The 25,775-nt window shown below is 42.1% G+C and overlaps 1 protein-coding gene and 1 long non-coding RNA gene across 6 annotated transcripts; one reads left to right on the top strand and one right to left on the bottom strand.

Annotated features, from left to right (window-relative positions):
• Positions 1–1,972: 1,972 nt before the first annotated feature.
• On the bottom strand, positions 1,973–21,370 carry LOC115117684 (four and a half LIM domains protein 2-like). 5 transcript variants are annotated; one of them, XM_029646203.2, is made up of 6 exons: positions 21,281–21,370; positions 9,438–9,622; positions 9,142–9,316; positions 8,106–8,275; positions 7,538–7,745; positions 1,973–3,017 (listed from the first exon to the last, which is right to left on the bottom strand). In XM_029646203.2, the coding sequence occupies exons 2-6, from the start codon at positions 9,591–9,593 to the stop codon at positions 2,866–2,868; spliced, it is 861 nt and encodes a 286-aa protein (XP_029502063.1). In that variant the 5' UTR covers positions 9,594–9,622; positions 21,281–21,370; the 3' UTR covers positions 1,973–2,865. The 5 variants fall into 5 exon arrangements, with proteins under 5 accessions (XP_029502063.1, XP_029502199.1, XP_029502131.1 ...); XM_029646339.2 differs by having other exon boundaries at positions 7,559–7,745; XM_029646271.2 differs by lacking the exon at positions 21,281–21,370 and adding an exon at positions 10,426–10,615.
• LOC135571299 (uncharacterized) lies at positions 21,309–24,805 on the top strand. The gene is made up of 2 exons (XR_010463711.1): positions 21,309–21,396; positions 22,945–24,805. It is a non-coding gene; the product is annotated as an uncharacterized LOC135571299 (long non-coding RNA).
• Positions 24,806–25,775: the final 970 nt, after the last annotated feature.

Raw genomic sequence — 25,775 nt, 5'->3', positions numbered from 1 at the left:
GATACCGATTGTTAATGTATTAGTGCTGTGACTGACATTGTAATTCGTAATGAGATGTTTAGCTCGTGTGAATTGCCTTGTGTGTGCCCATTTGAATAAAACAGAATTCCACCACTAGATGGTGCAAGAGAATCAGTCCTGCATGATTTGCAAACGCACAAGAAAGAAATTGCTCCTAATCTAGGATCAGATTAGCCAACCTTGAATCATACCCTTAACTATTAGCATATTAAAATATATCTGACAGTGGAGGCTCCTCAGAGGAAGAAGGGGAGGACCATCCGGCTCAATGATTTTCAGAAGAAAAAGTTGTCCTTTTTAAATAAAACTATTATAAATATAATCACATAACCAAATAATTGATTAAAACAAACTATTTTGCAATGGTCTACAGTAGCCTCAACAGCACTCTGAGCACTCTGTGCTCCGTCCTCCTCTGGGTACATTGACTTTAATACAAAACCTTGGAGGCTCATGGTTCTCACCCCCTTTCATATATGTATACAGTAATTATGACACGTAATTATGACAGAGATTTTGCAGAATGAACTGACATATTGTCCACCTAATCAAAGGATCAGAGAATTAATCTAGTCCAGAAAGAATAAACTACAGCTAGCTAGCACTGCAGTGAATAAAATGTGGCGAGTAGTTGAGTGAGAGAGAAAGACAATAAAGGAACAGTTTTTAACAAATTAATGTCTTCCAAAATTAAGGAGAAGCAAGAGAGAGATAGAGAGAGATTTCATTCTTTTAAAGAAAAAGTTCAGTGTCACTTACTTAGCTAGCAAAATCAGCTAGCTAGTTTAGCCTACTCAAACACCCTGCTCAAACAGAGGGTGTTAGCTTGCTGGCAATGACTATCCAACACAACACTGGAACTTTTCCAAGTCAAGGTAAGCTTTTGGTTTTTCAAATATATTTCCACTGGGCCCGCCGGTGTAACTGCTAAACTGATTACTGACTGTACACTGTAATGTTATGGCACGATTGTAGCAGGTTAACTAAGACATTAGTTTTATTAGCTATGTTGAATATGACACTACTTTAGCTAATATGGTGAAAAAAATGTAGGCTGTGTGTAGAGGTTATGATATGGTTTGACTTGGAAAGTTTTTTTTGCCTGGTCACATACAGCTGATGTGTTGTGTATTGACATCCACAAGCGACGAAGGGAAAATATGCCAGGAGGAGAGCACATAGATGAGAGAAGGAATACAACACGGCTGTTATGAAAGTGAACTGTGTTAACGCATGTTCAGGGGTGTACTCATTCCGACTATTCTGTTGAAAAATCTTTCTTAAACAGAACCTAACGGGGATAAACATACCTGAATTTGTCCAATAGAAACTCTTGTTACACCCTATATCAGCTAGATGCAGGCAAGAGTGTGTATTGAAAGTGTCCATGTGTCACTGTCTGTCACCTCAAATTGTTCTCTTGACCTGTGTGCACCTATTTTGCTAAACTTTAATTCATAGGCTAGGTTGTAGCAATCTCATGATGGGTATAGGGAAAATTTGAGTATCGTGGTAGCCTCAACCTATCACTGTTACATTGAACTGGGTGAATGGAATATGTAAGGCAATCATCCAATATGTTTTAATAGAAATAAGGCCATGCTCATGAAACAAATGTATCCTCCTCCCTCATCTTAAGCATCGCTGCTCCTGAGTGGCTCAGTGGTCTAAGGCACTGTATCTCAGTGCAGAGGTGTCACTACAAACCCTGGTTCGATCCCCGGCTGTATCACAACCGACCATGAGGGTTTGTTTGGGGTAGGCTGTCATTGTAAAATAAGAATCTGTTCTTTATTGACTTGCCTTGTTAAATTAAATAAATAAACGCCACTGATATCTAACCCTGGACTAGTTGTTTGGGGCAACTTCTACCAACTCCTTTAGAAAAGGATGACATTGTTGTTAACTTCTTGTCCTTTCCTTACAGTAATACAAGGTGAACAGCAATGGGTCTTTTTGTAGTTCTTTATTTGGATTTCAAATACAGACTTTTCAGCGGTGCCCTTGGAAAATGACTTATACAGACAGTGCTGTGTCGGCTCTCACGTTTACAAGCACTTAGAGTCAGTGTTACCAGGCATTTCCACCAGCCTTAAATGTATACTTGCTATTTATTGGGCATGATAAATTGAGCTTATCAAACTGTCAATATTTACACTTCTGTTATTAACATTTAGTATTTTTCTTTAGTTGTATCTTTTATGTTTTATTCCCATCTGAATAACATTACAAACGTTGCACCAGTGTAAAAGCCCGGTAAACCTGTTCCTTTGTGTTAGTTTACATTTACTTTGGAGCTCATTTACTTAGAAACTTGTTCTCCTTCATACACACCACAACATAGCCTTTCAAAACGTAAAGTGATAGTCCACCCAAATTACAGAATTACATATTTGTTTCCATAGACTGCAGTAATTGTGTGATTTGGGTGGACTTTCCTTTCTAAATACATAAACTCGGAATATGTGAATTTTAACAGCATATAATAGATTAGGACAGCAGATATTCTGGCGCAATACCTCAAACTGATATTGGATATGAAGCCAGGGTTCACAGAAAGCAATATTTGCTGTTGCACACCAACAAATCTAAGACCAATGACACAAAAACCTATGTTTGTCAAATGTCTATTTTAGAACTCAAATAGCATATTGGGTTAGTAGCCTGATAGTATATTGTGCTATTGTGATATATATATATTTCCAGTTGTGCTCTGACGGGTTGTTGTTGGGACTCATTGCTACGGTTCCTGGCTGATTTTTTCAAATGTATTATTTTAAAACATTCCTCCTGGTTGTTTCATTGCTATCCAATCAGATTCGTCGGCCACTCGCTGCCTGCCAATCAGATGTCTTTGCCACACTCAGGGCACAGGATGTCGTCACGCTCGGTGAGGAAACCTCGGCCCACCAAGGAGACTGAGCACTTCCTACAGTTGAAGCAGTCATGGTGCCACTGACGCTCTTCAAAGGAGATGTACTTACTGCCACCCAGACCTGAGAGAGACAGGGAGAGATCAAAACATACTGTTATCCAAAGGTGAGAGAAGTCTCTACATCCTAAATACATCCTTCATTGAAGTTGTCACAGATCAGAGTGGAGGAAACAGTAGGACAGATATACCTTACTTTCTCTTATCAAATGATATAGATCTGTGATTGGGGAGGGAGGAAAGGAGATCGTAAGGATTCAAGCAGGGCACAGTGTGTGGCATGATGTGAGTGAGTGAACAAGTGACTAACTGACTCATTAGAAGTTAGAACTGATGGAAGTGAGCATCTAATTGACTGACTGACACTCTATTAGATACACAAAGGGTGCGTTCTGGTACACACAATCTCATCGCAGGTCTGCACAGATGGTTGGATTGTGTTGTCATGTTAGTGTAGTTCCAGATACACTAAGCACTATTCCACACGTTGTAAACATGGCCGACAGGTTGCTCTCTATTGTGCATCTGTAAAAGTTTGTGATTTCTTCAGCCTCTGTTGCACCTTCTTCACCACGCTGCCTGTGTGGGTGGACCATTTCAATTTGTCAGCGATGTGTACGCCAAGGAACTTCAAGATTTCCACCTTCTCCACTGCGGGCCCGTCGATGTGGATAGGGGGGTGCTCCCTCTTCTGTTTCCTGAAGACCACAATCATCTCCTTTGTTTTGTGAGAGGTTATTTTCCTGGCATCACACTCCCAGAGCCCTCACCTCCTCCCTGTAGGCTGTCTCATCAGTGTTGGTAATCAAGCCTACTAGGGAAAGGTGGATACCTAGTCAGTTGTACAACTGAATGCATTCAACTGAAATGTGTCTTCCGCATTTAACCCAACCCTTCTGAATCAGAGAGGTGCGGGGGGCTGCCTTAAATTGACATCCACATATTCGGCACCCAGGGATCAGTGGGTTAACTGCCTTGCTCAGGGGCAGAATGACATATTTTTACCTTGTCAGCTCGGGGATTCAATCCTGTAACCTTTCAGTCACCGGCCCAATGCTCTAACTACTAGGCTACCTGCCGCCTGTTGTGTCATCCGCAAACTTGATGATTGAGTTGGAGGCATGCGTAGTCATGGGTGAACAGGGGGTACGCACCCTTGTGAGGTTGAGCACGCACCCTTTTGGGGGCCCAGTGTTGAGGATCAGAGAAGTAGGGGTGTTGTTTCCTAACTTCACCACCTGGGGGCAGCCCGTCAGGAAGTCCAGGACCCAGTTGCACAGAACGGGGTTGAGACCCAGGGCCTCAAGTTTAGTGGTGAGCTTGGATGGTACTATTGTGTTGACTGCTGAGCTATAGTCAATGAACAGCATTCTTACATAGATATTCCTCTTGTTCAGATGGGATAGAGCTTTTACAAAACCATTTATCCTTCTAGTTATCAATAGCTAAAGAAACAAAGATTAGAACCATCTGAACAAATTGTTCAATAGAAATGGAAAAATTGGTCAAACATTAATAAAAATGTATTTCATTGTGTTTATTTTATATTTATATGCAATGTCAATTGCATTGTCTGTGGATCTATTAAGTAGAGGTCGACCGATTAATCGGAATGGCTGATTAATTAGGGCCGATTTCAAGTTCATAACAATCGGTAATCTGCATTTTTGCACACAGATTGTGGACGTTTTTTTATTTGAATTTTTGTACCTTTATTTAACTAGGCAAGTCAGTTAAGAACACATTCTTATTTTCAATGACGGCCTAGGAACAGTGGGTTAACTGCCTTGTTCAGGGGCAGAACTACAGATTTTTTTCCTTGTCAGCTCGGGGATTCGATCTTGCTCTGTATGGATAATGATGCTTCGAGGGTGGCTGTTTTAGATGTGTTCCTAGTTCGAGCCCAGGTACGGGGGAGGAGAGGGACAGAAGCTATGGCAATACTAAAATGCCTATAAGAACATCCAATAGTCAAAGGTATATGAAATACAAATAGTATAGAGATGAATAGTCCTATAATTCCTATAATTCCTATAATAACTACAACCTAAAACTTCTTACCTTGGAATATTGAAGTCTCATGTTAAAAGGAACCACCAGCTTTCATATGTTCTCATGTTCTGAGCAAGGAACTTAAACGTTTTTTTACATGGCACATATTGCACTTTTACTTTCTTCTCCAACACTTTGTTTTTGCATTATTTAAACCAAATTGAACATGTTTTATTATTTATTTGAGTCTAAATTGGTTTTATTGATGTATTATATTAAGTTAAAATAAAAGTGTTCATTCAGTATTGTTGTAATTGTCATTATTACAAATAAATAAATAGAATTGTCCGGTTAATCGGTATCGGCTTTTTTTGGTCCTCCAATAATCGGTATCGGTGTTGAAAAATCATAATCGGTCGACCTCTACTATTAAGGCGGTAAGCAAATTGAAGTGGGTCTATATTAGGGCTGCCCAACCCTCTTGCTGGAGATCTACCTTCCTGTGGGTTTTCAGTCCAACCCTAATTTAACACACCTGATTCTACTAATTAGCTGCTCAACAAGACCTTAACTGGCTGATCAGATATGCTAAATTAGGGTTGGACTGAAAACCTACAGGACAGTAGATCTCCAGGAAGGGGGTTGGGCAGCCCTGGTCTAGGGTGTCATGTAAGGTAGAGTTGATATGATCCTTGACAAGTCTCTCAAAGCGCTTCATGATAGCAGAACTGAGTGGTCTGGGACGATAGTCATTTAGTTCAGTTACTTTTGCTTTCTTGGGTGCAGGAACAATGGTGGCCATCCGGAAGCATGTGGGGTCAGCAGACCGGGATAGGTAGAGATTGAATATGTCTGTAAACACACCAGCCAGCTGGTCTGCACATGCTCTGAGGATGCAGCTAGGGATGCCGTCTGGGCCGGCAGCCTTGCAAGGGTTAACACGCTTAAATGTCTTACTCACGTTGGCTACGGAGAAGGAGAGCCCGCAGTCCTTGGTAGCGGGCCGCATTGTTGGCACTGTGTTATCCTCAAAGAGGGCGAAGCAGGTGTTTAGCTTGTCCGGAAGCAAGACGTTGTGTTTGCAACGTAGCTGGTTTTCCTTTTGTAGTCCGTGATTATCTGTAGACCCTGCCACATACGTCTTGTTTCTGAGCCGTGGAATTGCGACTCCACTTTGTCTCTATACTGACGTTTTGCCTATTTTTATTGCTTGTGGAGGGAATAACTACACCATTTGTATTCTGCCATAAATCCCAGTCACCTTGCCATGGTTAAATGCAGTGATTTCCACTTTCAGTTTTGCACAAATGCTGCCATCTATCCATTGTTTCTGGTTAGGGTAGGTTTTAATAGTCACAGTGGGTACATCTCCTATACACTTCCTGATAAACTTAGTCACCGTATCAGTATATTTGTCAATGTTATTCTCTGAGGCTACATGGAACATATCCCAGTTTGCGTGAACGAAACAATCTTGAAGTTTGGATTCCGATTGGTCAGACCAGCGTTGAATAGTCCTTAGCACGGGTACTTCTTGTTTGAGTTTCTGCCTATAGGAAGGGAGGAGCAAAGTGGAGTCGTGATCAGTTTTGTCAAAGGGAGGGCGGGGGAGGGCCTTGTAGGCATCCGGAAGTTGGAGTAGCAGTGGTCGTGTTTTAGCAGTGGTCGAGTACCTCAGGCATTGTGTTGGTCGAACTTCGGTAGCGTTTTCCTCAAATTTGCTTTGTTAAAATCCACAGCTACAATAAATGCAGCCTCAGGATATGTGGTTTCCAGTTTGCATAAAATCCAGTGAAGTTATTTGAGGGTTGTCGGCTTGAGGTGGAATATACACAGCTGTGACTATAACCGAAGCTAATTATTTTGGGAGGTAATACGGTCGGCATTTGATTGTGAGGTATTTTAGTTTGGGTGAACAAAAGGACTTGAGTTCCTGTATGTTATCACAATCACATCATGAGTAGTTAATCATGAAACATATAACCCCACCCTTCTTCTTCCCTGAGAGATTTATTCCTGTCTGTGCGATGATCTGAGAACCCAACTGGCTGTACGGACTCAGACAGTATATCCAGAGAAAGACACGTTTCTGTGAAACAGAGTATGTTACAATCCCTGATGTCTCTCTGGAAGGAAATCCTCGCTCTCAGCTCATCAACTTTATTATCCAGAGACTGAACATTAGCAAGTAATATATCCGGAAGCGGTGGGTGGTGTGTGCTCCTCCTGAGTCGGACTGGAGGTCCACTCCGAGTACCTCTTCTTCGCTGGCGATGTTTTGGGTCAGCCGCTGGAATCAGTTCAATTTGCCTGGGTGGTACAAAGCAAGGTTACGATTCTGGAAAGTCGTATTCCTGATCGTAATGCTGGTAATGCTTGTGAGTTACCGTCACTCTGATATCCAAAAGTTCTTCCCGGCTGTAAGTAATAACACAAAAAAATGTTCTGGCCTAATAATGTAAGAAATAAAAAACAAAATACTGCAAAGTTGACTAGGGGCTAGTTGCTCAGCGGCCCTCACTATCGGTGCCATTTTCTGGCCTCTGATAATCTGTGCATGACCTGAGCAGAAAACGTGTATCTGTAACACACCCAGATGGATAGATAGTTTACCGCTGATGGGGGTGGTGCAGGAGGCACACTTCTTAGCGTACAGGTTGCAGAAACAGTTGAGGCAGTACGCAAAGTCATCACGGGAGGTGAACCGCTGGCCTGACAGCTGCTGCTTGCAGCCGGTGCACAGGAAGCAGTCCTTATGCCAGGGCTGGTCGCGATAGGTCACCCCACCAGTAGTGATGGGCTATTTAATGGGGAGAGAAAGGGTTAGGCATTCAGGCACACATTTGACCATGCACACACATACGTGTGCACACAAGTACGCACATACACATGTGCACACGCACACACCAAGTACTGCCATCCAGATACCAGATCTCCGTGGTTACAGCAATCCATTTAGTAAATTGCCACTTGTATAGATACTGATAGCATTTATATACATATCAAGTGCTACTCGATGTTCCTATAGTCTTGTCTGCCAGACACAGCCATACTTTCAGCCGATATCCAACATTTTCTATGTTGTATATATCAATTTAGAGGTCAGAAAAACATTCGAAAAAACACTACAGTATTTACACTGTCATGACCTTTGACCTACTTTCTTGCAATGCACACACTGCATGGCAAACTGTTTCTCGTAGCAGGGCACACAGAAGTTTTGGTTCTCCTTGGGGATGAAGCTCTTGGTGCCGATGGGCTGCTGGCAACGCTGGCAGGTGAAGCAGGTCTCATGCCAGCTGTTACCCTTATGCTCCATCTTCCTGGAGCCTGCATGAAGGAGATGAAACAAGAGAGGAGTGGGATGGAGAGAGGGAGGGATGGACAGAGGGAGGGAAGGAAAGAGGGAGGGAGCAGGGGGAGGGGGAGTGAATAAGAGAGGGATGGAGAGACAGAGTTAGATTAATAAGGGGAAATTAGGAAAGGAGAATGGATGGAGAGTGAGAAAAAGGTCACACACACACTACTCAGTCCTTGGGTTACACACTCATTCCCTCACTCTCTAAATACTGCGTGGTGGTATTTGTATTGAAACAGAGTGGGGACAGAGAGGAGGTCTGGAAGTCATTTCGATCTACGTTCAGTGTTCTGGCTGCACTCCAGACCTCAGAATATAGTTACACTGACTGTCGGGGGAAAGCACTGCTTTTTTTGTTATTTAATTTAATTTAATCTTTATTTAACTAGGCAAGGGCTTATGTGAATGAGGACATTCAAAGACATGTAGATTAGTTAGAATCATCCAAAAACATTTGAGTTTAGTCCTGGCTATTCGCATACTACGACAGTGATTAATGTGTGTGTGTGTAATAACGATAAAAATGACATTACTAATATGGACCCTGGTTCAAACAAATCAAAACATTTCATGGCTGCTCTGATAAAGATGATTTCATTTTGAATATCCATTTATGGAGCATTACAACGTTAAATCGATTATTATGTCATAAGGGGCTGTGAGTGTTGGTATTTTGACAGATCCAAATTGTGTCTGCAACCATTGAAGGTTTGTGTCATCTGTGATAGTGCAAAAGTAGTCTGTGTACACGCCTGTTTGTGTGTGCCTGCCCACATGTATGCATCCGATTCTGTGTGGGTCTAGTATAGATTAGATGGATCTAGGTGAAGGTTCTCACCAGGCATGATGGTCTTCTTGCACTCGTGGCACTTGGAGGAGTACTCATTGGAGTAGCACTCAGTGCAGAGTAGCTGGTCATCCTTGGTGGAGAAGGGCTTGTCCACCAGAGAGCGTTTACACTGGAAGCACTGGAAACACTCCTCGTGCCAGTGGCGGTCCTTGTAGGACAGGTCCTACGGAGACAACAGAGGGACAATCCAAATCTGAACATCAGACGGTACGCTTTGACAATGTTCTTGGATGGGGGCTAAAAAATGAGACAGTGTTAGTAGTTTGTGCGTGTGTGTATTATACCCTGGTATTGCAGCCGATGGGTTTCTTGCAGTCCTCACAGGTATTGGAGTACAGGCTCTCATAGCATTTGACACAGTATGGGTTCTCCTCTCTCAGGACGTACTTCTTACCAAACAGGGATTCCTTACAGTAGTGGCAATCATAGCGCTCAGTCATCTTGGCACCGGGAATCCCACCCCGCTAACCTGAGGAGAGGGGAGAGGGAGAGTTTGGGAATGACAATTGTCTTACTGTATAAAAAGGGTTTCTTCAAGTTATGGTCAAGAACCCGGATGCATGACCTGCATACATACCATACATTTGTAAGTAGCCTAGGTTTTTAAGAGTTCAGCTAGATAAACAGAATCCACCTTGGAGGAACCAAGTCTGTCTGTTTGCCTTGTCTGTGTGCCAGTGTTTATACAGAGATATCCGCTCCCTGACACTGAGTAGTAACAGAGAGCATACATCATAATCAGTCTGTTATAGGTAATGAGAACGGGATCTAAATTGACTTGCCTGTTACTGCAATGAATAGAATATCCACAAGTGCATATCACATTTAAACAGATTGGAGGGAACACAAGCACAACAAGTACAATGGAGATCTCTGATAAGACATTAAGGACATCTCAATAGACACCTGACTGTCATCTTTTGAGACAGTGTTATATTGCCGACAGTTGTAGTATCAAGTTATACTTTTGTGTACAGTATGACTCTCTCTAGGGTTTAGTCTCTGTGTGTCTATCAGCATCCAGTCTTGTCTGTTGGCGTGACAGCCACCTGGTTACAGATGAGGGATATTAATAGCTCTATCAGGCATGCTTAGAGAGGGACAGGGGACTTTCGCTCCTGCGCATACCAACACTCACTATATCACCCTGCAGTTAGCAATCCATAACCACACTTCCAGCTGTCAGTATCACGCACCAGACCTCTACACAGCTCAGCATCCCGCAGTGTGTGTGTGTGTGTATGACGGCACACCAGAATAATGGCTACTCACGCTCTGCAGCTGTTAGCAGTTCAGCCCCTGATAAGACTCCTGGTTATGCCTCTCTGTGCCTGAACTGTCTCGCTTTGCTGACCAGTGGTTTGTGTCCGGCTGCCTCTTGTGGAAGTCCCCAGTGTCCCAAGCACACGACACTGCACACCCCTCTCCTCTCCTCTACACTTCTCACCTCTTTCTCCTCTCATTCTTTCCCTCTCTCTTACTCTCTGAGTTCCGACCCACTCCCCTCTGCCCACTGATTCCACAGTCATCATTTGACCATATAAGGAGGCAAAAGAAAAGCTGGAAAACTAGAGAATGTCCCCCTCACTCTCTTAAATTCCTTCTCTCTTCCCATCTTATTCTCTTTAGCTTTTTCAACAACAAAACTCCTTCATCCAGCTGCCCTCATCTCTCTCTCTCTCCCCCCCTCGCTCCTTCCCTCTCTCCCTGCCCCACCCCCCACTCTCTGTCTTTCTCTCCATTTGCTTTCCATTGCTTTTCCAACCCAATGGGTTGTTTTTGCATTTCCTCATTCGGTCCCCCTTTCTCTGGACTAAACCCCCTGTAATATCGTGGTATGTTCCTGATATCATTGCATTATGTATGGTCTTTGTGCATAAGGACCTCAGATATACCACCGCTTACTCAAGAGTAGGGGGGACAATAGTGCTTAGTAAAAGGGCTAGAGAAAGGTCTTGGTGTACTGTTGAAAAAGAAATTCAGAGGAATTCTCTGTTCTCTGTCTTTCAGTTGAAAGGATAGTAAATATATTAATTCCTCTATCTACCAGTAATATTTACTCTCCCTCTCTAACCCCTCTTCACAAAGTCTCTCCATCGCTCTAACTTACCTAGCTTAAATCAGGATTCATCTTGTTCCCAAAATTTAAAAAATGAACTCTACCCTAATCAAATTTTCAGCTATTTTATTTTATGTGTTCTCTTTGATGTCATCCGTCCCAGCAACACTAAGGGCAAGCGAAATAAAGACCGACTAATACATCTGGAGACTCAAAGGCACCAAGGGGCACCTACCAAGTCTTTTTGATAACATTGTTTCCCAGCTAACAGTTCTAGGGAGAGAGAACTATTTGTAATGTTACCCATAATATTCCCCAGATGTTTGTGTCCAGTTTTGGCGTTAGTTAGGATAACATTCCCTAAATGTAAAACAGAACTTACCCAGAACATGGTTGTCATGTTCTCAGAATATCCCATATTTAATGTTCTAGACATGTTTCATTGGAACATTCATCTAAAATTGGACACACACACAGACAGTGCTTTTAACATAGTGTTTTCAGCTTACAATATTACACACTTTTACATACATGATTACACTGTGCGTGTTCATTTATACAGTAATTATGATTCAGCGTGTAAACGCCAAGGCATTTTTTACTCAAATACTTCTAGTAAGTTGAACTCAGAGTAAATGAAAAGTCATTATTACTTAACTGTATGTGGTACTGACTCCAAACTAAATGAGAATCAACTCACTTTTTTAAGTTATGATCAATTATATTTTTATCCAGCATGCTCTACTGCAGGTTGAGTTTTTGGAATTGTTTTTAATATCCGTTTTTGCATGTACATTAAGCGATATTGATTAATCTTATGCTACACAAAGATAAATAACACATTTTTCTAAACAAATCCAATCATTTAGTTAGATATTTTTGCACCCATTACTGAAATGGTTGTTCCAGTTTAGATGTCTTAGCTAGTCTCCTCACACTGTTCTTAACCCTGGCAATCATTCTGAACGCAGGTTCGGGAGAATAAACAGTGCAACTGTTGGATATCCTAACTCTGGCTAGATTATATTAGGAATTACACATCCGTTTGCAAGACAGCATAATGGGACCTGCAGGTAGGATTGTTAAAATGTTGGTACATTTTCCAGGTTTTCCAGAAACCCAAGTTGGATTTTATTTTACCGAAGTTACTGGAATATTGCAACCCTACTTGCAGGCCTAATGTGGCCTGTGAACCAAGTCCTTATGAGATATCTATTGTATTGTCATAGAGTAATTATAATGATAATATTCCCCTAGGAACTCACTTGGTGAAAATGAATGAATTCAGACAACCATGTCTCTGTCACTAACAAATAGTCATGAGTGGTAACTCTACAATTCACTCAAATGCAAGGCACTCTGGGAAATTATATTGGAGACATCAAGCTGATATAATTCAAATCTGGACCCTCTACATGGTCACAGTGACTCTCAGTTTGAGCAATGACTACAAAAATCAAAGTAACTGTACTCAGATATTAAGTGCAATGGATTTCCTCAAGTTGAGTAATGAGAGCACATTGGGGTTTACAGTGTAGGATTTGAACTCAACCTCTAGGTTAAATGCATTCTGATCTTCCTGCTACTCCACCATGTCTGTGTCATTTATCCGTTAATCAGACCATGGTCTCAATTTCTCTCCTCGGACTGTACATTTGACAGTCGGATGATTTCTCGGGGGCTGTACTACCGAAGTTCACAATTGTTGTGCTTGCCAGTTAGCTAGCAGTTCTCGGATGTTAGTAGACAATGCCTAGCAGTTTCTTAATGCTGATAAAACTGATGGCCATAATTTATTTAATATAACAAATAAAACAATTTATGGTAACCTTGTAAACAATTTAGACCTGGCCTTGATTTGCTGAAATGTGTGTTGCCATGTACTTCAGCAATTGAAGGGCTTTCTTTATAATGTTGGTGGGGCATTTAACCCATTTAATGTTACTCCTTAACCACTAGGATCAGTAAAGGTTTTTCTTGAGTGCACTGAGAGCTGAGAACATGGCACCCATGTTCCCTGTGTATGTTTGGTGGGACCGAAGAAACGAATTAGGACAGACTAAGCTAGGTTCAGGACTGTTTCTGCTCCCATGGTGCATCAGTCAGAATGCAAGGAGGAGATGGTACAATTATCATATTTATTTCACACATTGCAAAGACAAAAGCGGGGGAGGAGATGCTTCCAGATTCTGTAGTCTTGTAAGGCTGGTAAGGTAGGGTTAGGAAGGATGTGTTAGGAGGTCTTGAGATAGATTGGATAACAAGGATGTGGTGTTCTGGAATGGAGATACAAAAGGGAAACATTAGGAACACAACATCAAAAGGTGCATGAATCATAAAGCACCAATTGAATATGAGCTTAACATGAACTATAAACTGAGGAGACTGACAATCATAAACAAAGAAGCCATAGCATTTAGCACCATTAGCAAACCGAAGGCATGTATATATGCCGAAGGCATGTATATAACCAGTGCTTGATTTGTGCAGGAGCTCACCGGAGCTAAGTACCAGCACTGTTCCTCTTATAGAGCTCAAAGGTATTGTGGAGCTCCTGCACCTAAATATAAACTATACCGGCACCCAAAATGAGTACAGGAACCTATTTCAGTCCAAGTCAAGCATGGGATATAACAAAAAGGTAACAAATATATAATTTAGGACTTACATTCGCCAAACAGTATAATAACAAAGGGCACTTACTTCATATCACACCCAATGGCAGGAAGAAGGCATCAAACACAAACTAAACTGGTAGGTAGGAAGGAGCATGCAGCTTATAGAGCCCATAAGGGGAGGTCACCTTGTCCTAGAGAGCCATACACAGTGTTAAATCGGAATGGCCAATTAATTAGGGCCGATTTCAAGTTTTCATAACAATTGGAAATCGGTATTTTTGGACACCGATTTGGGAGAATTTTTTAATATATTTAAAAAATATATATTACACCTTTATTTAACTAGGCAAGTCAGTTAAGAACACGTTCTTATTTTCAATGACGGCCTAGGAACGGTGGGTTAAAACTTTTTAAAGCTAGGGGGCAGAATTTTCACTTTTGGATAAATAGCGTGCCCAATTTCAACTTCCTGCTACTCATGCCAAGAATATAGGATATGCATATTATTCATAGATTTGGATAGAAAACACTCTGAAGTTTCTAAAACTGTTTGAAAACCCCGAGGACTAACTGTTCAGATTTTTTTCCCCCTCTCTGTTCCCTCTGTCTTTGCCATGGGATATTTCATAGGAACCTATTTTCAGTTCCTACCGCTTCCACTGGATGTCGCTAGTCTTTGGAATTTGGTTGAGGTTATTCCTTTGTGCAATGAAGAAGTAGGCCAACTCTGAACTGGGGACACTTTTGTGAGTTGTGCAAAACGTGAAAAGCAGCGCTGGTTTGTTATCTTTCCTGTATTGAATACAGATTGCCCTGTCTATAATTTGATCGATTATTAACGTTTAAAAATAGCTAACTGACAAATACCTACCTAAGTAGTTTGAAATATTTTGGCAAAGTTTATAGGCAACTTTTGAAATACTTTGTAGTGACGTTGCGTTTTTGTAAGCAGTTTTTTTTCTGGATCAAACGCACTTTATAAATGGACATTTTGGATATATATGGACAGAATTAATCGAACAAAGGGACGAATTGTGATGTTTATGGGACATATTGGAGTGCCAACAAAAGAAGCTCGTCAAAGGTAATGCATGTTTTATATTTTATTTCAGCGTTTTGTGTAGCGCCTGCAGGGTTATAATATGCTAGCTCCTTTGTTCACTGCTAGTGTAGACGGTGCAGGCTATCAGATAATAGCTTCTTATGCTTTCGCCGAAAAGCATTTTTAAAATCTGACATGTTGGCTGGATTCACAACGAGTGTAGCTTTAATTGAGTATCTTACATGTGGGATTTAATGAAAGTTTGAATTGTATAGCATTTTATTTGAATCTGGTGCTCTGCATTTCCCCTGGCAATTGGCCAGTTGAGACATTTGCATCCCGCCTATCCCTACTGCCTTGTTCAGGGCAGAACGACAGATTTTTACCTGGTCAGCTCCGGGATTCAATCTTGCAACCTTCCGGTTAACTAGTCTAACGCTCGAACCACCTGCCTCTCATTGCACTCCACAAGGAGCCTACCTGTTACCCGAATACAGTAAGAAGCCAAGGTAAGTTGCTAGCTAGCATTAAACTTGTAAAAAACAATCAATCAATCATAATCTCTAGTTATAACTACACATGGTTGATGATATTACTAGTTTATCTAGCGTGTCCTGCATTGCATATAATTGAAGCGGTGCGCATTCGCGGAAAAAGGACTGTCGTTGCTCCAACGTGTACCTAACCATAAACATCAATGCCTTTCTTAAAATCAATACACAGAAGTATATATTTTTAAACCTGCATATTTAGCTAAAATAAATCCAGGTTAGCAGGCAATATTAACCAGGTAAAATTGTGTCTCTTCTCTTGCGTTCATTGCACACAGAGTCAGGGTATATGTGATAATAATAAATAAATAAAATGATAGTTTCCGGATTTGACCATATTAATGACCAAAGGCTTGTATTTCTGTGTGTTATTATGTTATAATTAAGTCTATGATTTGATATTTGATAGAGCAGTCTAACTGAGCAATGGTAGGCAGCAGCAGGCTCGTAAGCATTCATTCAAACAGCACTTTCGTGTGTTTTGCCAGCAGCTCTTCACTGTGCCTCAAGCATTGCGCTGTTATTGACTTCAAGCCTATCAACTCCCGAGATTAGGCTGGTGTAACCGATGTGAAATGGTTAGCTAGTTAGCGGGGTGCGCGCTAATAGTGTTTCAAACGTCACTCGCTCTGAGACTTGGAGTAGTTGTTCCCCTTGCTCTGCATGGTTAACACTGCTTCGAGGGTGGCTGTTGTCGATGTGTTCTTGGTTCGAGCCAGGTAGCGGTGAGGAAAGGGATGGAAGCTATACTGTTACACTGACAATACTAAAGTGCCTATTAGAACAATAGTCAAAGGTATATGGAATACAAATGGTAGAGAAATAGTCCTATAAATACTATATTAACTACAACCTAAAACCTCTTACCTTGGAATATTGAAGTCTCATGTTAAAAGGAACCACCAGCTTTCATATGTTCTCATGTTCTGAGCAAGGAACTTAAAATTTTAACTTTTTTTACATAGCACATATTGCACTTTTACTTTCTTCTCCAACTATTTAAACCAAATTGAACATGTTTCATTATTTATTTGAGCCTAAATGGATTTCTATTGATGCATTATATGAAGTTAAAATGAAAGTGTTTATTCAGTATTGTTGTAATTGTCATTATTACAAATAAATAATCAAATTGGCCGATTAATCGGTATCAGCTTTTTTGGGGGGGGTCGTCCAATAATCTGTATCGGCGTTGAAAAAATCATAATCGGTCGGCCTCTAATCAAAAGATCACGCCAGGATAAGCCTACATGAAACACAGCCCTTATTTTAAGTGTTTCTAAAATCCCCTATGGTAAAAATTAATGGTGGGTAAATTATTGGAACCATTTCCCTGTTTGACCTCTAGGTTTTATGGGTATTATAACTCATACTGTGGTACGCTATACAGGGAATGAAAGGTTTGAAAAAGGTAGACGAGAGATGATTAGGGAGTGGGAATAGGTGTGGAGGGAAGGGGCGTGGTCTAAGACACTAACAGCTTACAGACGGTAGGTAATTAAGGTCACAGTTATGAAAACTTACGACACTAAAGACACCTTTCTACTGACTCTGAAAAACATCAAAAGAAAGATGCCCGGGGTCCCTGCTCATCTGCGTGAACATGCCTTAGGCATGCTGCAAGGAGGCATGAGGACTGCAGATGTGTCCAGGACAATAAATTGCTAATTGCAATGTCCGTACTGTGAGATGCCTTAGACAGCGCTGCAGGGAGACAGGACGGACAGCTGATCGTCCTTGCAGTGGCAGACCACGTGTAACAACAACTGCACAGGATCGGTACCTCCGAACATCACACCTGCAGGACAGGTACAGGATGGCAACAACAACTGCCCAAGTTGCACCAGGAACGCACAATTCCTCCATCAGTGCTCAGACTGTCCGCAATAGGCTGAGAGAGGCTGGACTGAGGGCTTGTAGGCCTGTTGTAAAGCAGGTCCTCACCTGCTCATTAATTGTTTATGGTTCATTGAACATGCATGGGAAACAATGTTTAACCCTATACAATGAAGATCTGTGAAGTTATTTGGATTTTTACGAATGATCTTTGAAAGACAGGGTCCTGAAAAAGGGGCGTTTCTTTTTTTGCTGAGTTTATGTACATATCACCTCGTACCCATGCATATGGACTCGGTGCTTTTACCCCTTGTATATAGCCATGCTATTGTTACTCATTGTGTATTGATTTTTACTTTCATACCATTTCTCTATTTTCTCTCTCTCTGCGTTGTTGGGAAGGGCCCGTAAGAAAGCATTTCACTGTTAGTCTACACCGGTTGTTTACAAAGCATGTGACAAATAACATTTGATATAATGACATCAGTCAGCCATTGCAAGTGTACCCATGAGTTGACCAGTCAACTTAGAGGTTCCAACTCTGTTCTATTCATTTTGATTGACTATCCTCATGTCTGTTCCGCTCTGACAGAGCTCCAGAGTTCCTATGTGGAGATGGATGAACCCTCAAGAAGGACAATCATCTCTGCAACACTCCACCAATCAGGCCTTTATGGTAGAGTGGCCAGACGGAAGCCGCTCCTCAGTAAAAGGCACATGACAGCCCGCTTGGAGTTTGCCAAAAGGCATCTAAAGACTTTCAGACCATGAGATAAAAGATTCTCTGGTCTGATGAAACCAAGATTAAACTCTTTGCCCTGAATGCCAAGTGTCACGTCTGGAGGAAACCTGGCACCATCCCTACGGTGAAGCAGGGTGGTGGCAGCATCATGATGTGGGGATGTTTTTCAGCTACAGGGACTGGGAGACTAGTCAGGATCAAGGGAAAGATGAACAGAGCAAAGTACAAAGAGATCCTTGATGAAAACCTGCTCCAGAGCTCTCAGGACCTCAGACTGGAGCAAAGGTTCACCTTCCAACAGGACAATGACCCTAAGCACACAGCCAAGACAATGCAGGAGTGGCTTTGGGACAAGTCTCTGAATGTCCTTGAGTGAACCAGCCAGAGTGTGGACATGAACCCGATCTAACATCTCTGGAGAGACCTGAAAATAGCTGTGCAGCGACACCCCCCCCATCCAGCCTGCCAGAACTTGAACCTAAAAACTGTATTGGGTACTGACAAACAGCCAGACAAGTGTTATAAATGGTCCAGAGTGCATCCCCTTACAAGATTGTCTTCTTTTGTTTTTCATCTACATACAGTGCAGTCCAAAACTGGATGTCCTTGTTTTTTTTATATTTCCACACCAATAGGTTGGAATAATACTGTGAAATTGTGAAAATTATGATAATGCCTTTTTGTGTAAGAGCTGTTTGAAAAGACTGCCTGAACTTTTCAGCCTGTTTTGTTGGGATGGAGTTTTGGCCTGCTTGGTGAAAAATTAGTTAATACGTCAGACATTTTTCTTTTTTGTCTGTCTACCAATAACAGCTACTTTTCCCCTCTTTGCTAAGAAGTTATTTTTTTGACCATTTTAATTCAAAACAATCACATTAAGGTACTTCAATGTTACCCAGAAATGACTTGATATTGCAATAAAAATGGCTACATTGGACTAAGATTGACTTGAGATCAATTATATTTCTTTACTTGCCAAGAAAAAGATCCTACACCCCTCCCCTCTTCCTCAATTTGACAGGAACCACTGGAGTACCCACATCTGACCCCGGCCCCCCCAAAGGAATAGAGACATTTCAATTGTCATATTATGTCTATATACAGTGCTGTAATGATGTGCAAATAGTTCAAGTACAAGAAAAGAAAAGAAATAAGCATAAATATGGGTTGTATTTACAATGGTGTTTGTTCTTCACTGGTTGCCCTTTTCTTGTGACAACAGGTCACAAATCTTCCTGCTGTGATGGCACACTGTGGTATTTCACCCAATAGACATGGGAGTTTATCCAAATTTGATTTGTTTTCAAATTCTTTGTGGGTCTGTGTAATCTGAGGGAAATATGTGTCTCTATGGTCATGCATTTGGCAGGTTAGGAAGTACAGCTCAGTTTCCACCTCATTTTGTGGGCAGTGTGCAAATACTGTAGCCTGTCTTCTCTTGAGAGCCAGGTCTGCCTACAGCGGCCTCTCTCAATAGCAAGGCTATGCTCACTGAGTCTGTACGTAGTCAAAGATTTCCTTAATGTTGAGTCAGTAACAGTGGACAGGTATTCTCTCTCTGTCAGTGCTGACAGGGGATCTATCGCACTAGGCTTGAGCCACAATGGCCCACAGTGACATGCATCTCTAATGATAGCCAGTGCCCTCCCAGCAAACTGGAATGCTTTCAAGAGCCACGACAGAGAGGTTTAGACAGGTTCAAAATAGCTCAATGTCAAACTACTACAGACATGCACAGTCCGTCACACATACACATATAATCTTCCAGATAAGTCGAGTGGCAGGGTTTGCACCTTTGGGACTATTTCATTGGCTCCATCACACCATGACTGCACTTAATACCTCCTAGCCTAAAGGGGTGGAACTTTGTTTCCCTAAATGTACCCCCCCTTTCCCACACCACTCCCCACTTCTTCCCTAACAATAGTGTGTAGAGACTTGGCACAAAGGCATAGGTTATATTCTCTATCTGCCCTGTCCATCAGCACTTTATCCAGACACACTGAAAACACCCCCACTTGTCTTTCAGCATTAGATACAATGATGTATATAAACCCTGATTTGCAGATGATATGGATTTGCCAATGAGAGGCTTTGAAGCCACCGGTTGGTCATATTTAAGGAGCAGTCATCCATAGGAATCAATGGAATTCTACAGTAAGGACAAAATTAAATGTCTAAGTATTTTTCTGTTGTAGTGGAGATAGTAACATTAGTACTTATACTTTAAGGAAAAAATATATATATATATATATATATATATATTTGTATGTTTAGATCACATAATATAATTTAAAGTGTGCATTAAGGTGTCTGTAATAGAATAAATGTGGAAAAATTAATGTAGATAAATGCATTTCTATAGCTTCCAAAATATTTCTGGTGAGGTAGTACCAAGATGGTGGCACGGTGGCTTCAACACAGGGCCCCTGTCAGTCATGTAGTGTATATATAAATCATTGATTAGATATCACAACATAGCATAGACAGCCTTCCCCTAGCATACACACTGTCTATGTTTACAGTTCAACACACACACACACACACACACATGCACGCACAGTCTGACAGATGTATCTTATATCTGCACTGTGACAATGTTAACCTGCTGAAAGGATCACCTTGAGCATTTAAAACAAAGTCCACTAAAACCCTAATAATTTTCTCTCCGAGGCACAGTGAATGTAGGGCAATAGAGTCAGGCTTTCTGAGGGCCCAAGAACAATTATTGGATCTCCTTTGATCATGTAATCTGTATCATGGGAACATTAATGTTCCCTACCGAAGCTCAACTGATTACCTTTGATTCAAAGTGACAAGTGGGTCTTAAAAATAGTAAATAAAGACAGCTAAGTCAACTACTGATGACATACAATGGATTTACCTTTATCGATTAAGCCACCGTTGAGTTAGTCAGTGGAGAAATTAGGTCACATGTCACGCTTAAATGACAAAATTCTGTCATTCTGTGCAAGTTGATAAAAGTCTGAAGAGCCATAAACAGAGAGAGAGATGTGGAGATTTAGGAGGAGGGTGAGTGATATTGTTTGGGCTGAGTGGAGGGGGATAGTTTCCAGTGGTAGAGAAGAAGAGGTAATGGGATGGACAGAGACGGGCTTTGTTGAACAGTGGAAAGAAAGAGAACATTATTAAGTAGAGGTAAGAGCGCAGGTGCAGAGAGAGAATGGACGTGGAAGAGGATGCCAGAGAGGGAGTGCTAGAGAAGTGGAAGAGGAGTGAAAAGGGATGGATGGATGAGTGGACAGTGCTGAGTCTTACCTTTCTGTCTGTGGAGGGTGTGTGCCTTTGAGGAGTCTGCTCAGACTGAGACGGGCGACGGAGGGCGAGCTGTAGTCACTCCTGATTGGATTACCCCACCAATAGACGACTAATTGGTGAGTGGGTGAGGAGAGGGGTAGGAGGGGACAGGGGTCTCTTTTCTTTTTCAATGGGCTATAAATACACACACACTCACTTTCTCACTAATGCAGTCACTCAGCCACACCAACAGTCCTGTGGCCTTGTAAGGCATTGCATTGATGTTCACTAACCACAGACACACACACACACACACACACACACACACACACACACACACACACACACACACACACACACACACACACACACACACACACACACACACACACACACACACACACACACACACACAGAGATGAGATCACCTGCTCAGGATATTCAGTGTCTATTGCAGGGCTCTCCAACCCTGTTCCTAGAGAACTACCCTCCTGTAGGGTTTCTCTCCAACCCTGTTCCTAGAGAACTACCCTCCTGTAGGGTTTCTCTCCAACCCTGTTCCTAGAGAACTACCCTCCTGTAGGGTTTCTCTCCAACCCCAGCTGTAACTAACCTGATTCAACTTATCAACTAGCTAATTATTAGAATCAGGTGTGATAGATTAGGGTTGGGAGCAAAAACCTACAGGATGGTAGCTCTCCAGGAACCGGGTTGGAGAGCCCTGGTCTATAGTTTATCACCCCTGTGGTGCTGAAATGTATCACATTCACCTCTCTCCCTCTATCCCTGCACGTCCCTCTCTCTCCCTCTATCCCTGCACGCCCCTCTCTCTCCCGCTATCCCTGCATCCTCCTCTCTCTCCCTCGATCCCTGCACCCTTCTGCTATCAGATCCAGCCCTTCCCAGCATTCCTTCCCCTTTTCAATATTCTGATCCAGTAACCCTGCCTCATCCTAATTCTAACATCCTCTCTTCCCCCCACTAACTCTGTATACCCCTTTTCACAAAGAGGAAAGCCAGAAATAACAAATATCCCAGGATTGCTTCAGAATCCAAGTTCACAAACCTCCCTCGAATTTTACTTTGTTTTAGTGTTTGTTTTCACAGAGAACATTCCTGTCATGAGAGGTTTTTCATTAGATTTGAGCCCAGATTGCAACAGTAGAGTCATTTAAACAGTTTGTCTTTTTTTCTATCCCCAAGTACATAATGTTGTGTAATATTACCAAGGCCTTGTCCTGATGCGCGCGCACACACACACACACACACACACACACACTTTACTGTTGTGTACTCCATGACATTGTGGCTCTTTGATGATGTTAGGATGGAAAGTATGCCATGGGTTAAATGTCATTGAGCACCCTCCTCCTCTGAGATAGCTTTCAGAGAATCTGTCCCGCTCTTGCCGTCTCTCCCTATCCATCCCACCTCTCTCACATTCTCTGCCAGTCTTTCTCTCTCCCCCAGGCCTGACTGGTAATGATAGCCACCCGCTTGGTTTCTACGAAAATTGTAGCGCTATGTTTCGCACCTTCACACTCTCCTGTCCACTGCGTTGGACCTTTAATCTGTTGTTTGATTGACTTGAGATTAATTATATGTCTTTACTTAGCAACACCCTCCCCTTTTTCCCACCCTATCCCTAATCTGCAATCCAAATCTGCCACCTCCCAATTTGACAGGTACCACTGGAGTACCCACATCTGACCCCGGACCTCTCTCTCCCTGTGATGCTAGTTGGTTTTCCTGTCCTGGAGGCCCCTGCACACTGCCCAGAAGGGAGTGAATGTGTCAGAGACCCCTTGTGTGACTCAAGTGCTCTATTTGTAGACTACCGTAAAGACTGTGGTGCTTATAGACATGTTAGGCCTCACTCCCCCCTATCTGAGATATCTACTGCAGCCCTCATCCTCCACATACAACACCCGTTCCTGCCAGTCACATTCTGTTAAAGATCCCCAAAGCACACACATCCCTGGGTCGCTTCTCTTTTCAGTTCCCTGCAGCTAACGACTGGAACGAGCTGCAACAAACACTCAAACTGGACAGTTTTATCTCAATCTCTTCATTCAAAGACTCAATCATGGACACTTACTGGCAGTTGTGGCTGCTTTGTGTGATGTATTGTTGTTTCTACCTTCTTGCCCTTTGTGCTGTTGTCTGTAACCAATAATGTTTGTACCATGTTTTATGCTGCTACCATGTTGGGTTGTCATGTGTTGCTGCCTTGCTATGTCGTCGTCTTAGGTCTCTCTTTGTGTAGTGTTGTGTTGTCTCTCTTGTTGTGATGTGTGTTTTGTCCTACATTTATATTGTACTTGTTTTATTTTTTTAATCCCAGGCCCCCGTCCCTGCAGGAGGCCTTTTGCCTTTTGGTAGGCTGTCATTATAAATAAGAATTTGTTCTTAACTGACTTGCCTAGTTAAATAAGGTTAAATAAAATACAATTTAAAAAAGCATGGTGGCTAGGAAAAACTCCCTAGAAAGGCTGGAACCTAGGGAGAAATGTAAAGAGGAACCAGGCTCTGAGGGGTGACCAGTCCTCTTCTGGCTGTGCCGGGTGGAGATTATAACAGTACTCATTATAGATTAGTATATCAGAGAAAATCTTACAAAAATCTTAACAGGCCCTTGATCATTTGGTCATGTGCTGCAAATAAATATCTAGTTAAGCTGCAACTGGCCCAAAACAGAGTGGCACGTCTTGCTCTTCATTGTAATCAGAGGGCTGATATTAATACTATGCATGCTGGTCTCTTGGCTAAGAGTTGAGGAGAAACTGACTGCATCACTTCTTCTTTTTATAAGAAACATTAATGTTTTGAAAATCCCAAACTGTTTGCATAGTCAATTTACACAGCTCTGACACACACACTTACCCCACCAGACACGCAACCAGGGGTCTTTTCACAGTCCCCAATTCCAGAACAAATTCAAGAAAGTGTACAGTATTATATAGAGCCATTGAATGGAACTCCCTTCCATCTCTTATTGCTCAAATAAACAGCAAACTTGGTTTCAAAAAACAGATAAAGCAGCACCTCACGGCACAACATCTCCCTATTTGACCTAGATATTGTGTGTATGTATTGATATGTAGGCTGTGTGCCATTTTAAATGTATGTAGTTATGTCCTTGAGCTGTTCTTGTCTATTAATATTCTGTATTATGTAATGTTTCATGTTTTGTGTGGACCCCAGGTAAAGTAGCTGCTGCTTTACTTTGTCTACATACTCATCTCATATGTATATACTGTACTCGATACCATCTACTGTATGCTGCTCTGTACCATCACTCACTCATATATCCTTATGTACATATTCTTTATCCCCTTACACTGTGTATAAGACAGTAGTTTTAGAATTGTTAGTTAGATTACTTGTTGGTTATCACTGCATTGTCGGAACTAGAAGCACAAGCATTTCGCTACACTCGCATTAACATCTGCTAACCATGTGTATGTGACAAATAAAATGTGATTTGATTTGATTTGCTTTCGCAACAGCTAATGGGGATCCCAATAAAATACCAAAATACCATGAGCGCCATCCATAATGTTTTTGTTTTTTTGTGTGTGTCAATTTCAACTAGCCCACCCAACTTAAAAAATTGTCTAGCACATCTGGCATTTGCCAGAATTGCCAGAAGGCTAATCTGCCCCTGTTTGAATTAGACAACTATGCTGAGAATCACTGTTGTGTGGAAGGGAATGGGAGAGGGAAATTGAAGTCAGATGATAGTCTTTACCTCCAGTACTGTTGTCACGTTAGGAGCAACAGCTCAGGGGGGCTGGGATCTAATCTAATTCACCTGATTGTGCCCAACTACCCACACATGGATCACTCAATGTACATCAATAAAGAACTATGGGCTTAGTCACAAAAGCAGTAGTTAGATAAATGTGAATGAAAGTCAAACCGATTGCAACACTCACAAATAGATTCTATGGCATGTTTTATTGCTGCCAGTACCAGCATGCTTGTATTATATTAACAGGAGACAATTCACATGGTGTAGCTGTAACCAAACTGTTTTGGATATTGCCAGTTAACGCTCAAAGCACAAGTGTAGTATTGTGGCTCTCATGGCTTGCCTACCACGTTCTCACCTTCACTCCCAAATGTCAACCATGAACCCTTAAGTCCCCCAGCCCCAGTCCTTGGCTGCCCTTACTGTAACCCCAGGTCCTCCCATCTTCTTCCCAACCCCTCAACTCCCCACCCTCTTCGCTAGTCCCCAGCCCAATGCATCCTCGTCCCAGCCCTCATTGCCTCCCTCTCCTTCCTCTAACCCCTATCCAACCCATCACCCATCACCCCATCCCATCGCTGGCCCACATCCCTGGGCTCCCAGCCCAGCCGATAAGCCCGGCCAGGGGCATAACGCTGCAGCTGTCTGGGCACTACAAGGGTCTACAGTGCTCTTAAAGCCTGGCGCTTACCGCCCCCACAAATACAACCAGGATAGAAAGGTCAGGTCACCCAGCCCCCGTCATCACCAGCCCACCATTAA

Source organism: Oncorhynchus nerka, linkage group LG1 (genome assembly GCF_034236695.1).
Source record: "Oncorhynchus nerka isolate Pitt River linkage group LG1, Oner_Uvic_2.0, whole genome shotgun sequence".
NCBI classification, from domain to species: Eukaryota; Metazoa; Chordata; class Actinopteri; order Salmoniformes; family Salmonidae; genus Oncorhynchus; species Oncorhynchus nerka.
This window is presented reverse-complemented; position numbering and strand designations above follow the sequence as displayed.